This window comes from Gorilla gorilla, chromosome 1, assembly GCF_029281585.2.
Source record: "Gorilla gorilla gorilla isolate KB3781 chromosome 1, NHGRI_mGorGor1-v2.1_pri, whole genome shotgun sequence".
Classification (NCBI taxonomy): domain Eukaryota; kingdom Metazoa; phylum Chordata; class Mammalia; order Primates; family Hominidae; genus Gorilla; species Gorilla gorilla.
In genome coordinates, this window is record NC_073224.2 from 237027352 (window position 1) to 237042116 (window position 14765).

The following is a 14765-nucleotide window of genomic DNA, read 5'->3' on the forward strand; positions in this document are numbered from 1 at the left end:
GGGGCAGCCCCTGCAGCCAAGATCCCGGGAAGGGTGGTCAGTGGGGGTGGGTGAGAGGCAGAATTGAGAACCCCATAGGACAGAGTAGGGCAGTGTTTGGAGCATCAGCAACGGCACCAACTGGTAGCTGGGGTTTTAGAAGACAGTGAGCTAGCTCACCCCTTGGGGATTCCTGGCTATTTTGTGCCTGTCAATGGTTGTTGTTGTTGTTTATAAGCAGCAGATTACAGGGTTAGGCGAAGGTCCCCAGAGCCAGACCCCTATGTTCAGTTCCTGGATCTGCAGTTCACAAGCTGGGTGATTTGGGGTGCTCCCCCTCCTGTGACCTAGGTCTCCCCTTCTGTAAAGCTGGGGTGACAGCAAGGCTGGCCAGACGGCCACCCACCCCCAGAGGACTGTAGCCTCCAGGTGGTGTGGAGGCACAGACAGCCTGTGTGTGTTGGGGGTACTGTTGTCCCTCCTATCGGGACAGTCAGGGGGTGCTCCCTTCCCAAGCCCCTCCCAGCCAGGGCTCCCTCCAGTGCTCCCTATTAGCGAAGTTCCTCCCCCAAACCACACGAAGCCTTGGAGGGGGAAGGTTCCAAGGAACAGGGCCTGGCCAGGCTTCAGTGGCTGAGCTGATGGTCAGCGCACCTCTCTAGCAGGGACCGGCATGGCTGGCTCTTTGTGTGGCTAATGAGGGGGCCACACCTGGCCCCCATCCGGTCTCACCCAGGTTGCACCTCCCTCCGCTATTCAAAAAGAGACTCTCCTGAGTGTCTGGTAGCTCTGACGCCAGAGACTCCATCTCCATCCCTGAGACTACCTGGTCCTGGCCCCTGGAGTCAATTTCAAACCAAAACCAGGTTTCAAAGGAGACAAGTGAATCTTGCTTCGCAGAAGCCTCACCCTAGACAATGCCTCTCTGCCCATGGGCACCCTAGAAGTTAGCACCCTAGACAGTGCCTCTGTGCCCATGGGCACCCTAGAAGTTAGCACCCTAGACAGTGCCTCTGTGCCCATGGGCACCCTAGAAGTTAGCACCCTAGACAGTGCCTCTGTGCCCATGGGCACCCTAGAAGTTAGCGCCTCCTCCTGTCTGTGGCTGCTGGGACCCCGCGCCCACCCACTCCAGGCCACTGTCCAAGAACATGCAGCGCAGAAAGAGGAACGGGGATGCCCAGAAGGTGGTTGGGAACCAACAATGCAGGTCCCCGAAGCAGGGGTGTCCAGGGTGCACGCGGGCTGCAGAGGCTGGCCACGCCCTCCTCAAGCCCTTCCCCGACCCCTGCCCTGCGGGAAGTGGGTGAGGTGTCAGGGCGAAGGTGGACGGAGCGTCCACGGGCAGGACAAGCCGAGGCTGGCTTCCCCGTGGGACTTGAGAAGTGAGGGAGGCTGAGGGCTGTCTCCTGAGATCGAGGTCTGGGGTCCGGGATCCCAGAGAGCTGCCTTTGCGGGGTGTGGCCCCCTGGCGCCCGGCCCCTCCTGGATTGGTCACTGGAGTCAGTTAGGACTTGGACTTTCCGCATGAGACGAGCAGGGAGCGCAAAGGGGCTGCGCCAGCCCCGCGGGGTCTGGGGCGGGACTCGGGAAGGCTGTGGGCGGGGCCGGGACCGGAGAGGGGAGGGGCTAGGGGCGGGGCTGGAAGCAGGAGCCTGGGCTGGGGTGAGGGATCCGGGCACGCACAGGGGCCGTGCCGGGGGCGGGGCGCTGGTGGGGTAGGAGATGGGGAGGGGGAAGGGGCGGGGCCGAGGGCGCACGGGGTGGGCGAGCCAGGGCGGGTCGGGACTGGGGTCCGGGCTGGGGGCGGGCCGGGGGCGTGGCGGCTTTCCAGGCTCTGGGCCCGGGGCACTGTGCTCAACGCGCTGGGGCGAGTTCCTGCAGGGTGGACCCGGCGATCAGGTCTCCGCGGGGCCACTTTGGGCGCGGGCGGGAAGCCGGGACGCTCCGCACCTGCAGCGACCTTGGGCTCCGCGGACCAGGCGCGGGCACCTGTGGCTGCGTCCTATGGCGCACGTGGAGGCGGAGGCTCCGGGGAGCCGCCGGGGCCGCCTGTGAGCTGGCGAGCGGAGGAGGCACCGGCGCGCACGATGTCGTTCCTTGAAGAGGCGAGGGCAGCGGGGCGCGCGGTGGTCCTGGCGCTGGTGCTGCTGCTGCTCCCCGCCGTGCCCGTGGGCGCCAGCGTTCCGCCGCGGCCCCTGCTCCCGCTGCAGCCCAGCATGTGAGTAGCAGGAGCTGGGAGGGCTCGGCCGGTCGTCCAGGGACCCCGGGGCCTCTGGAGACCCGTGGTGGACCGAGCTCCGAGGCTTTGTCCCTGGGGCTCCAGAACAATGGGCTGTTTGCGTTAACTGGGGAGGAGGTGGCTGAGACACAGGGCTCCAGGGTCGAGTCTGGGGCCCTTCTGTGGCAGGGCCCCTCGCCGTGTCCCCTCCCCCCCTCCCACTCTCCCCTTCTTTTGCTCCGTGATGTGGGTCCTGCAGGCTCAGGCAGATACTGTACTTGGAAGGCGGTGAGGAATCTGGGCCCCTTTCCGGGCAGGGTCTGGCCCCAGAGCCCGGCTGGGAGAAGGCAGAGAGGAAGCCGTCTGTTCCCGCTTCCCTCCAAAGCCTGTCTCCTGGGGTCTGGGGGCCTTCGCAGGGGCGAGCAGTGCCCAGATGGGGGAGCTGAATGGAGTTGGTCTGTGTGGTAAACATGTGTGCTTTGGGCTGTTGGAGAAGGAATTGAGTGCCAGAATGGGCAGGAAGAGAGGGTCAGGGAGCCAGCCGAGATGAATTTAATTTTGAAAGATGATTCCCCAACGGGCCGTTTAGCGGTCTCTCATGAACAGCAAATCAATCCTTGTGTTGGCCTCAAAGGAAAACTGGTGCGGCAGTGGAGGAGGAGGAGGAGGAGGAGGAGGAGGAGGGGAGTCGCTGGCGCCCCCACCCAGCACTCCCTGGCCTTGCTGGCAGGGGTGGGTGGGCGAGGGCCAGGTCCAGGTGAAGGCCTCCTGTCTGACAGCCTCCCCGTCCGGGGGCCACAGAGGGGCCCTCAGGCTGTTCCTGTCCAGCGCTCCCCAGCAGGGCCTGGTGCTCAAGGGCCCACTACAAACCTGGCGGTGCAGGACCGAGCTGCAGCTGGCTGGGGACTGACAGGAGAAGCTGCCACGTCGAGCTGGTGGAGGGGAGGGGGTCCAAGCTCCCAAGACCCCACCCTGGGTCTGGCTTTACTCCAGAAAGTGGAGGCCTTTTCAAAGCCATGCTGTCCCTGGGTTGGGGGCCTTGGCATCCGCAGTGTGAACGGCCCTAGTCCTGACTCCACATGACGGCGGGACATTCCTCTTTCCTCTGATTCCAATGCCTTTGTCCGAGGAGAGCTGCAGGCTCAGAAGGGACACAACAGTGGCCTTCGCTGCTCAGCCAGCCACCTCCTCCCGGGACCAGCCAGGGGCTTCTGGGGGCATAGGCTCCCCAGAGTCCCAGGGGTGGGCTGCTGCTCGGCGGAGGTGGATGTCCCGCTGTCTCTGCTCGGATGTCCCTGCTCTTGCGAGGGGCCTCTGCCACCAGTGCACTGCGGAAACTGTCAGCGACCTTCCTGGGCCCCCTGCCGGACTCAGACTTGCTGGGGTCTCCAGGAGAGGAGTGGAGAGTCTGCTTCCTGTGTTCTGCCTCTGCACCTGGGCTCGGGAGTCCCTTCGTGACCCTGGGGCAAAGCTGTTTGAAATGGTGGAAATGGGTTGCAGCAGAGTTGGCTCTCTTTCCTCATGCTTTCTCCAAACCTCCCCTCCTCTCCCTTCTCTGTCCTTCACATCCTGCTCTTCTCCTGGGGAGCCTCCCTGGCTGCAGTAAATGGCGGTGGCTGCGCTGGGGGCCTGTGCCCCTGGTTTATCTTCTTGGCTGCAGGCGTATCCACTGGAGGCCTCTGCTCACAGATCGTCCACCAGCGAGAGTCTGAGTTCTGTGACGGTGGCAGGCGTGCCTTCCACAGGCCTGTTGTCCTGTAAGCACCTGGCATGTGCCTGGACATGCAGCCAGGCCGCAGTGGGCCGAAGTTGGTGGGCTGAGTGAGTGCGGGGACCCTGAGCTGGACCCTGGAGAGGTCCCCACTGGGCTGTGGAGTGCAGGGCCTGTTCTGAGGCTCACTCTGTGGAGCAGAAAGGAGGAGGAAGCTGTGGGCTCTGGTATGGGGGTGGGGCAAGGGCGCTGTTGGCTCCCTTACCCCAGAGGAGCAGGCCAGATCCCAGAGAGTGCTCAGTGCCTGCTGATCCTGTCCTCCCCATTACCCTTTCCTCCTGGGAATCTGATGAGCAGGCAGGGCCTGGCACGGGGCAGCGGCACCCCCTCTGGCTGAGTGTTCCTGAACCACTGGCTGCTGAGTTGAAGCGTTACTGCCAACCTCCTGTTAATGCTAGAAGCCGGGGCCTCTAGGAGACGCTGTCGGGGGCAGTGAGGGGTGTGCCCTCCAACTCGCAGATCCAGGTGCTTTGCCCCATCCCTGGAGCGGGCAGAACTGATCTATCTGCTGATTCAGGTCACTCCAAAGTGAATTTCCACTATGAGGAAGGATGGCTGGCCTCTTTCCTGGGGCCTCATGCAGGAGGCCTAGGCTGCTGGCTGGGCATCTGGGAACCGGGTCTGGGAGGGGGGGCCGATTGCCCACCTGCTAAGGCATGGACCCGCAGGGCTCAGACCAGCCATGGTTGGAAGCTCCACATTTTGGAGACCCTGAGAGGTGCTGCTGGGCTACAGAGAGGAGTGTCTGCTTCGCGGGGCTCAGGTTCTCTCTGATGGAGTCCCCTCTGGGCAGCTGTGCTACAAAAATGGCCAGTGTTCTGGAATCAGCTAATGATATGATGCCTTCCCTCCAGGGGGGGTCGGGCCCTGCAAGCTCAAGTCCAATCTTGCAAGTAGCTCTTTGGATCCTCTGGGGCCATGGGCTCCAAGGGCCCCATTCATGAGCCTGAGGCCTGCAGGTTGTCAGCAGGCCTGCTCCCCGACCCCAGGGTGTAGAAGGCAGCTGTTCTCAGCCTCCCCTTAGGGCCCTGAGTTTCACAGCACGTGACCTGGAGGGGAAGGAGCTCTCACTTCTGTGAGCTGCTGCCTTTGGGGCTTTGAGTGACATTGTTCATTGTCTCCTTGTCTACAGGAAGGTACCTGAGAGTCCGAGGGGCCCCAGGGCAGGAGCTGGGCTCCCCCAACCCCAGGGCCTTGAGATTCCCCCCATGCTGGCTGCATGGGGCCCTGGGAAGCATAAGCAGAGGAGAACCATGGGGGTAAAAACGAGCCTTTAAAAATAACCGCGAGGCCGTTGGCCTGAGCGAGCCCCGCCCTCCAGAGCTGCTGTCCTGAGCGAGCCCCCCCCAACTCCCCTCAGCCCCACCGCCCACAGGGGTTTGTTCAGGGGCTGCATTCAGCCAGGCTGGGGAGCTGAGCCAGGCTGGCTGCCCGCTTTCTGGATCCCCCCCCCCCCAACCTGGTGATGCCGTCGCTGGGCCCAGACTGTCGCTGCCTGCCCTGGAGGGACCCTGCAGTGTGCCCATCTCTTGCCCGTGGAGCCCCAGCTCTGCCCGGGAGCAGATGGCCCACCAGCTGGGAGCATTCCGCCTCCGACTGCGCTGGGTCCACTTTGTAGTTTGGGAATTCCTGCTCCACGCCCCCAGATGGGAGGCAGGATCCAGCCGCAAGGAACAGAAAGGCCTGGGACTCTGGTCCTGTCAAAGGTCACCAGGCGCTTTATTGGGTTCTCCTCAGACCCATGTGCAGCAGTGGGAGGTTTCTTTTTCTCCATTCCTCTGCCTGCCCTTCACCTGCCACCTTCTCCATCCTCACAGGTGGGAAGGCCGCCGGGGCCGCGGGTGCGGTGCGGGAAGTCTGCTGTGGCCGTGTGTGCAGTGCTGAAGTCCCCAGAGGAGACAGTCGTTCCCACACTCACCCCCTCCTTGAAGGCTGGCTTGATTGATGATCAATCAATTTTGTTGGGGGTCACTGCAAGAGCCATCCAGGAGCTGCTTTCAGGGACCACAGCCTGGCTGGGCAGGGCAAGGGCCCTCTGGCCTTGGGGAGAGCCGTGAGGGGGAGGAGTTATTGGGGAGACATAGGGCGCACCAGGCGGGCAGGGGCCGGGAGAGTGACGGGGGTGGTGTCCGGGAAGGGCTGCTGGGTGGCCCAGGGTGGGGTTGGCAAGGGGTCTCAGTGAGTCCTTCAGCATTGTCATCTTGCGGGTTAGTGGCAGCTGAGATTGCTGAGGTTTGAGGAGGGCCAGGAGGGACAAGAAGGCCCTTCTGAGGGGAGCACACAACCCCTCAGTACCCCTAACCCCGGCCGTGTCCCTGATGTCTCCAAGCCCCGGAGGCCCGAGCTGTCATCACGCCTGCTTTCCAGATGCTGAGTTGAGGGCTCAGAGATGGTCAGTGACTCCAGGCTGCACAGCAGGCCCCAGACCTGGGGTGTCTGTTGAAAACCCAAGCTCACAGCTCTGCCCTCTCTGTGTCATCTCCATCCTGAGATGGTGACAGAGTCCCTTCACAGTGGCTGCCCTCAGCACAGGGGCCATCACAGAGTCAGGGGCTGGACCCTGTAGCCCAGAAGCTCAGGGATCATTGGCCTATTCCCCCCGGCTTCCGTTTTTTTATGGCAAGGAGTTCAAGGCCACCTGTGCCCAGGGCTCGCCGTGGGTAAGTGCGTTGCAAGGCACAGGGACGGCAAAAGCGTTCAATGCCTGTAGCAGTTCCTATGGCCCACTTTCCAGGTACAAGTGACACTTTTTCCGGAATAAACAGTCCCAGTATCTGCAGTAACGCTAGCTCACACCGCCTGAGGGCTGTCGGGAGCCCTTTTCTGTGCAGGCTCATCTAACCCTCATGACAACCTGGCAAGGTCACTGCTGTGAGTCCTCATTTTACAGGTGAGGAAACTGAGGCAGAGGTTCAGTAACCTGCGCGTCTTAAAGATGGGGTGTGGGGAGCTGAGATTCAAACCCAGGCCGCCTGGTGGTGAGACCTTGCTTCAAACCGCTAGGCCTGGGGTTACAAGCTTGAGTGTGCTCCAGCATCCCCTGGTGGGCTTGGGCAAACACACGCAATCCTTCCCACCCTGAGGAATGCTGGGCCCCACCCCCAGAGTCCTGGATTCAGTGGTCCAGGGTGGGGCCCAGGAGTGTGCATTTCTGCAGGTTCCCAGGAGAGGCTGCTGGTCCTGGCCGGGGGACCCCACTTTGAGAACCACTGCATGACGCTTTGCAGCCCTAGAGCCCGACGGTTAGTGGGGTGGGTGCGTTCATCACGAGTTCTGCCCTCCAAGATGTGCTAGTTCTTTAAAATACCTGTCTCTGATCCCAAATTTGACACTGTTACATGAAAGTGTGAATTTTTGAAGTTTCAGGGGGACAGAGTATCTGTCAGTAGGAGGAGGACGGGGTGGCACTGTCCCAGAAGGGGTTGGGGAGGGATCTTCACGAAGGGGCGCAGGAAGCACGGGGGTGCCACCGTGGACTCTTGGGTGGGGGCCGGGTCCTGGAACCTGGAGAGAGTGGGCACGGCCCCCGCCCCTGACAGGAGGGCCACACCCCAGTGCCTCTTCCACATCTCTTCCTGGTCCTCCCGTTGACTAAACCCACCTGGCAGCCAGAAGGCAAAGTGTGTAAGTGTGTGAGTGTGTGTGTGCCTGTGTGTGTATATGTGAGTGTGAATGGGAGTTTGAGAGTGCATATGTGTGTGCGAGTGTGTGTGAGTTTGTGAGCTTGCATGCGTGAGAGTACAGAAGTGTGTGTGTGCATGAGTGTATGTATGTGATTGTGTATGTGTGTGAGTGTGTCATTGTATGAGTGTGTGTATGTGTATGTGAGTGTATGAGAGTGTGTATGAGAGTATGTGTGATTGTGTGTGAGTGTGAATGTGTATGTGTGTGATTGTGTGTATGTGTCATTGTGTATATGTGTGTATAGGTAAGTGTATGTGTGTATGAGGGTGTGTGATTTTGAGTGTGAAAGTGTGATTGTGAGTTGTGTGTATGTGATTGTGGGTATGGTATTGAGTGTGATTGAGTGTGTGTGAACATGCGTGAGTGTATGAGCATGTTGAGTGTGTAAGCATGCATCTGAGTGTGAATGTGTGTGACTGCATTTGTGTGAGTGTGTGAGTGTGTGAGAGTATGTGTGAGTGCCTTGTGTTAGTGTGATTGTGTTCGAGTCCATGTAAAGTGTGTGTGACTGTGTGTGTGGGTGTGTGTGATTATGAGTAAGGGTGTGTGTGACTGTGAGTGTGTGACTATGTGTGGGTGTGTGTATGAGTGGTTGTGAATGTGTGTGATTGAGTGTGAGTTTGTGTGTGACTGAGAGTGTGAGTGTCAGGGTGTGTGTTTGTGTGTGTGCAGGTGCTGGGAGGATGTGATCCACAGAGGTCAGCCTTGGGACACAGCAGGGTGGGGTGGGGCAGTGGCCCTGGGGGCTGTGAGACCATCCCCCATGGGTGCTGTAGTCTGGGGGTCAGGAATGAGGTCAGGACCCAGCCCCAGGGAGGCTGAGGAGGGCTCTCCCTGGAGACGTGACCCTCTGTCCCTGATCCAACCTTTGGTCCTTTCCCCTCCCCTATTCTCACTCTGGGATCCGTGGCCCTTGGGACACAGAGGCCCAACAGCGCTGGGGGAAGGTGGGAGATAACTGGCCCTTAGTCATCACCATTAGCTGGTGACCTTGAGCAGATCAGGGGGTCACTGTCACTTCCTCCCTGGGAGGGGAGAGATTCGATGATGTAATGTCAGGAAAGGACCTGGTGCTGGGCACGGAGGAGGCACTCCTGAACGAGTCACCTCTTCCCTAGCTCCCAGGTAGAAATAGTCGGGGTTTTTGGAAGTCTCGCTCTCCACCCAGGTGAGAGTTGTCTTCCTGGTGCAGGAAGAGGCAATGGCAGAGCCTTTTCCACCTGCCCTGGGTTCGTGCAGCTGATCCCGCCTAGCTGGAGGGTCCCCATTGCTGCGGAGGCTTCTCGGCTGCAGCTGCCGGTCTGTCTGGGAGCTGGTGGGGAACCTGGACCCTGCTCATGGCCAGGAGGAGCTCTGCCCTGCCTTGTGCCCTGCCTTGTGCCCCTGCCCTGCAGTCACCTGGGCTTGGACTCCAGGAATCAATGCTACCTCGGGTGGGCAAGCCTCAGCCCTGGGATGGGACGTTTGGGAAACTGCGGGAGAGTGTGGGCAGAACCTCTCGGCAGGAGGTCACGGGCAGGACATGTCCAGCAGCAGCCCCAGCCCCTCTCGGATTTGACTGGAGACCTGGAGCTGGACTCTGGTCCCAGCCTTCGTCTGCCCCTTCGTGGGTGGGCAGCTGGAGGCCAGGGTCCCTCCTCTGGGTGCCACAGCAGCCTGGTGGAGCCCCTGCTGTCCTGGCTGCTGAGGCCCTGCCATTTGCCCCTCTCAGTTTTTGCCACCGCTATGTTGGGTCTGTGCTTTCTGGATTTGTGCAGCACAAGGGGGTGGGCTGAAGTCAGAGGGGACACAGGGCTTCCCACACAGCACAAGCCCCAGGAAAGAGGAAAAATAAGTCCTCCATTGCAAGAGCCTCCATCTGGGGGCGGCTGGCCTGGGGCCAGGGTGGCTGGACGGGGCGGGCAGTCTCCAAGTGCTGAGCCAGGGTCCGGCCCACTGGGCGGCGGTGGGTTAGGAGCTCCTGGCAGGGCCTGGGCGGAGGGTGGTACCGAGCCTGGACAATATTCCCGGTGGGGTGGGGACCTCTGATGAGGAGGCTGGGGGAACCCATGCCACCTGCTTGCCCCCAGGAGGTGGGAGGGGCTCTGGTGGGATCTGCCAGGCTTGTTGCACCTGAGGCTGGAGGGGAGACACTGGCCCGCACCAGGTGTGCCTGGCCCTGGTTCTGGGGAGCAAGTCCAGAGCTGGGAGAGCAGGACAAGCCTCTTCTTTCCTCTGAGGCCCCCCAGACATCACCTGACGCAGTGGGACACGAGCACTGGAGCCTTGTCCTCTCCCCCCGAATTTGCCTCTGTGGAGGGAGCCCGCCTCACCCCTCGGTCAGGGCAGGCCAGGGGCGAGCCCCTGCTCTGGGGGTGCTGGCCCGTGTGGCTGTCTTTGGAGGGTCCCTCCCTCTGACCCTTCCCCCCGCAGGGCCTGAGTCCTTTCTCCACCTGCTCCGAGCCCGGTGGGGTCTGGATGGCTGGCTTAAGGCTCCTGTCCCTGGCGTGCCCCCTCCCCTGGTTTATGCAGCCTCTGGGCTGGAGAGGCCTTCGAGGGACCTGAAGGAGCTTGGCAGGGATGGGGCTGGGGTTTTCACCTCCTCCTCCAAGAGCAAACACTCACCAGTGTGGGTCATAGGATGCCGGGGAGCCGCTGACTTCACAGGGGATGGGCCCGGGTTCACCCCAGCCGTGTGCCCCAGCAACATCAGGCCTGGGGACATCTCTGAAGTGAGGTGGGGAGGGCTGGGGTGGACAGGACAGAATGGGCCCGCGCTTGGTCCTGGATTCTGGACGAGGTGTGACTGTGCCTTGAGGCCACAGTTCCTGTCTGTTGAGGCAGTGTCGTTGGTGGCTGTGTCGCAAGGTCTTAGGGCACTAGGATCCACGCTGTGGCCCATGCGTGGGGGATGTGGCGGTCACCTTGCCTTTTCCCCTGAGCTCCTGTGCCCTCAAGCCTGGGTCCCACGGCTGGCCTGGGGCACTGGCATGGGCACTGTGCCATGGAGGCCTGGCCACGGGTCTGGACCTCACTCCAGATGAGCTGACACCCAAGGCTGGGGGTGCAGGAGGGGTGGGTGTTGCCGGCTGGGGGTGGCCGAGGCGCTGACTCTCCGTGTCTCTGTTCCAGGTCCCACGTGTGTGCTGAGCAGGAGCTGACCCTGGTGGGCCGCCGCCAGCCGTGCGTGCAGGCCTTCAGCCACACGGTGCCGGTGTGGAAGGCCGGCTGCGGGTGGCAGGCATGGTGCGTGGGCCATGAGCGGAGGTAAGTGCAGGGGTCCATGTTGGGGGAGGGGCTCCATTCACACAAAGGGCGGCACTGACCACCCGGAGCTGGGCAGCTGAGGCTGGGACCCCGTCCTGGTCTCGGGGCCACACGCACCCCCTGCCTGAAGCCCTCATCTGAGCATGAGGCCTCTCCCACCCTCAGGGTGGGGCTGCCACGGGGCTACTCACATGCTGTAGCCCTCTCCTGTTTAGCCGAGCACCTGAGTCCTTTGTGAGGGGTGTGTGGAGGAGGAGGGGCCCAGCCCGGGAGGATGCTGGCCACGCAGGAAGGGGAGAGTGGTCTCAGCCTGCCAGGGGCCCGGTGGGAGGCTGCTGCTTCTTGGCCCTAGGGCCTTGTTCCCAAACACACGTGAAACCTTTTACTGCTCAAGATTTTATTTCAACACCGAACTTGAGTGCCTGTGCACACCTCTCCCCCTTTTATAGACTCAGGCTCTGCAGAGCCAGCCCTGCCGCAAAGCGGGTTGTGCGGGGAGCTGGCAGCCCCCGTGTCAGGTGGAGGGTTTCCGTGTGTCTGCGGGAGGGAAGGCAGGAACGCATTCTCAGAGAAGATCGTGGCTAGCTTCTCAGCCTCGGATCTGCGGAGGAGCCGAGGCCCTGCTCTGCGCTGCTCTCTTGGGCGTGGGGTCCACGCGGGACACCTGCACCTGCTGTACCTGCTCCAGGGGGCTCTGGCAGCTTTCTGGTCAATGTGTGTTTGCTGTGCAATTCAGATGTGTTCAGAGTAGAGGAGAAAAAAAACCGTTAAGCAATAATGGTGGTTCTCACTGAGGGGCAGTTCTGTCTTCCTACCCCGGGACACTGGACATGTGGAGTCAGGTTTGGTGACAGGTGAGCTGGGCAGGCTGAGGGGGCCAGGGATGCTGCTGAGCATCTCAGCACACAGGACGACCGCCTGAACAGACGACCCGGCCCAGTACCAGGAGGGCTGAGGTTCAGGGATCCTGAGCCCCCAAAACAAGAGATCTCAGGAGGGCTGAGGTTCAGGGATCCTGAGGCCCCAAAACAAGAGATCTCAGGAGGGCTGAGGTTCAGGGATCCTGAGCAAAAAGAAGAAATCTCCTCTCATTGTTTTCCCCAAAATAGCAGCTTGCAGTCTATCCTGACTGTCACCCATGCGTGGATGCAGGCCTGGCCTGTGGATGTCATGCATGCATGGATGCAGGTGGATTTCCCTGTGGGAATTTGTTTGCATCAGCCAGGTCTCCCGCCAACAGCTCGTGGTGGAAGAGCTCTGTTTCTAGAAGCAGCCAGAAGCCATCTGAGCCCAGGGCTGGAGAGAGTGCTGGTGGCCGGGCTGAGGAAGTCCCCCCGCTATGGGGGCATGATTTCCCCATTGTGGTCTCTAGGCTGGCCTGAAGGCAGGGTGGGAGCAGCATTGCTGATGTGCCGGGGTCCTCAGCCTCCTGGCAGGGCACTGGGGGCAGCCGTGGACAAAGTCCCCCTGCCTGGAGGGGGGGCACTGGCAGGGGATCCCCTCCCGGCATTACCCAATGCAGGGTGTCCGGGCCTCTTCACCAACCCTTCCTCCCGAAAGGTGGCCATTCTGCCTCAAGGTCCTGGGCTTGTCATGGGGGAGGGGCCGAGGTCCACCTCTGAGGACCCTGGGCTGTTCTCACCTGGTCCCCGCTCCTGGGGGAACCAGAGGCCTCTTACCACCCTGGTGCCGGGGGGATGGGTGTCCTGTGTGCTCTACTGGAACCAGCCCCAAGTGAGGTGGTGACACGCGGCCTGGGCCCCTGTCCCTTTGGGATGCTTCTGGGGCTGTTCGTGGGCACAGGGTGCTCCCAAATCCCACGTTTCCAATTTGTGTCCCCTCCCAAGCTGCTGGAGGCTGAATCCAGCTGTGCAGCCTCGGGGGAGTCTCCTCAGATGCCAGGTCCAGGTATCACTCCACGCAGTGAGACTTTGGGTGGTGCCTGGAGCACCGGCCTGGGGCCTGCTCCCTTCATCCCTCCCAGGAGCCAGCCCTGTTCCCCTCCCTCCAGCTCCCGCCTGTCCTCCTTCAGAGCATTGCTTCTCCTCCTCTGGCATCAGGAGTCCCCGTCCCTAACCCTAAGCCCTTGCCCATTTGCCCTCGAGCCCCCAGTGCTTATGACCAGGTTCCCAACTCACTGTAGAACTGGTGGGGACCCCAGCGTCCCAGCTGGGCTCTGGGTGCCATCGTGGAGGTGGGCACAGGCCACTCCTCCTGTGCCCACAGGGACAGCTCTGCCACACAGCAGACGCCTGGGTATGTGTGGCTGGGCTCAGCAAGGGCAGGGCTGCTCATTGGCTTGGCCACCATTCAGCCGGGGCACTGAGCATTTGAGGCCCCTGGGTTCTGGGGAGATACAGGGAAGGCAGCCCGGGCTGACCTTAGGAGGGCGCAGAGGGGCGAGGGCTGGGCAGGCTCCTGGTGCTGCAGCCCAGGCCGGGGCAGCTGAGGTGGGACCCCACAGCACTGTGGCACTGAGGGGTGACTCAAGGGTGGGCTGGTGCCATGGGAGGCTCGTGGTTTCATCACTGGCTCCACCCCTACCAGCCTGGCGACGTCAGCCTCCTTTTTCTCACCCGTGAACTGAGCTGACAGTATCTCCTGGGCCTGGGGTCGTGCCTGTCAGAGCCTAACCCTTTCTGGGCTGCCTGGCACAGCCCAGAAACGGGGCACAGAAACGGGGTGCCCACGCGCAGAACAGCCCCAGCAGGGCAGGGTCAGGGGCTGGCCTGGGCTTCCTCAGGCCCTGGAGCGAGGAGCAAGCATGAGTGCTGGCCGGCAGGGCACCACGCACGCCCCTCAGCCTCTACGCACCTCCATCTGCCACCTCGCCAGCCGGGCCGAGACTGCTGCCAAGCCCTCCACCATCACATGACTGGGTGACTGGTGACTCGGGCTGTGAGGCCACAGCTAGGCTTGGCGGCAGGCACCCTGCCCAGGCCTGAAGGGTGCCACATGTGGCTCTGAATGTCCAGCTTTGCCTGCGGTGTGCCTGTGCCAGGTTGTTGGGGCCTCATTGTCAGGACAGTGTCCCCGAGGGCATGGCTTCTGGCCTTCTCTTTCTGTGGCGATTCTTCTCCACTGGTAATTCTCCAGTTGGTTGGAGCAGGATGCAGGGTGGCTGAGAGCCGAGGGCGAGAGGCAGCAGCTGCGCACCCCACAGCCCGAGGGCACCCTGGCTTGCCTGGTGCAGGGTCACCCTCCTGCCCTGGACAGACAAGGAGACACCTCCTCTCCTGAGCTCTGGCGGGGAGGCCAGCAGGCCGGAAGAGACCCAGTAGGGTGGGAACCCGCCAAAGCCTCAGTTTCCCCACCTGGCTCACAGCAGCGGTGAGGATTAGATGAGCCCCCTCCCCGGGCTGGCCCCGCAGTGGCCGTGTTGTGGTGTTGTGGCTGCCGTCAGAAGGGCAGCAGGCGTCAGCCCCTCGTCTGGCTTCTGGGCTGTGGAGCCTGCTGCCTGCCTCAGGCAGGGCCGCGGGGTGATGGGTGCTCTGGCCCGGCCCGGCCCGGCCCAGAGTAGGTGAGGCTGTGAGTACAGCTGAGAGGGCGCCCAGGTATTCAGGGGTCTTGCCCTCAGCCCCCTCAGTGGGTACTTCCCTGACAAACCCGGCCGGGGGCCCTTTGAATAAAGGGGCTCCCGCACTCTGCGGAGCAAGGTCCCTGAGAAGGAAGGGGTCGGGGAGGGGCTCTGATGGTGGAGCTGCCGCTCAGGTCCCTCCTGCCAGGCCCACACTCCCTGAGCCGTGGCCTCCACTGTGAGCTGGTGGCTGCAGAAGGCAGAGGAGTGGGCACCGGCGGGGGGCGGGGGTGGGGGGGGGGGCGCGGCCTCGTTACCATGACGACCCCCACCCTGCGTGAACCAGC

The 14765-nt window shown here is 62.2% G+C and overlaps 1 protein-coding gene across 11 annotated transcripts in view; it reads left to right on the forward strand.

Annotated features, from left to right (window-relative positions):
* Positions 1–1829: 1829 nt before the first annotated feature.
* The window catches only part of MEGF6 (multiple EGF like domains 6), a 124270-nt gene continuing 111334 nt past the window's right edge, over positions 1830–14765 (forward strand). For 8 of the 11 annotated variants that reach the window (XM_063703302.1, XM_063703301.1, XM_063703308.1 and 5 more), the window contains exons 1-2: positions 1960–2200; positions 10767–10901. In XM_063703302.1, the coding sequence (XP_063559372.1) occupies positions 2070–2200; positions 10767–10901 (266 nt within the window). In that variant the 5' untranslated portion in view covers positions 1960–2069. Of the gene's footprint in view, positions 2201–6421; positions 6862–7128; positions 7214–10766; positions 10902–14765 lie in introns of those variants that run through there. The other 3 variants (XM_055350398.2, XM_004024542.5, XM_055350442.2) reach the window with 2 other exon arrangements.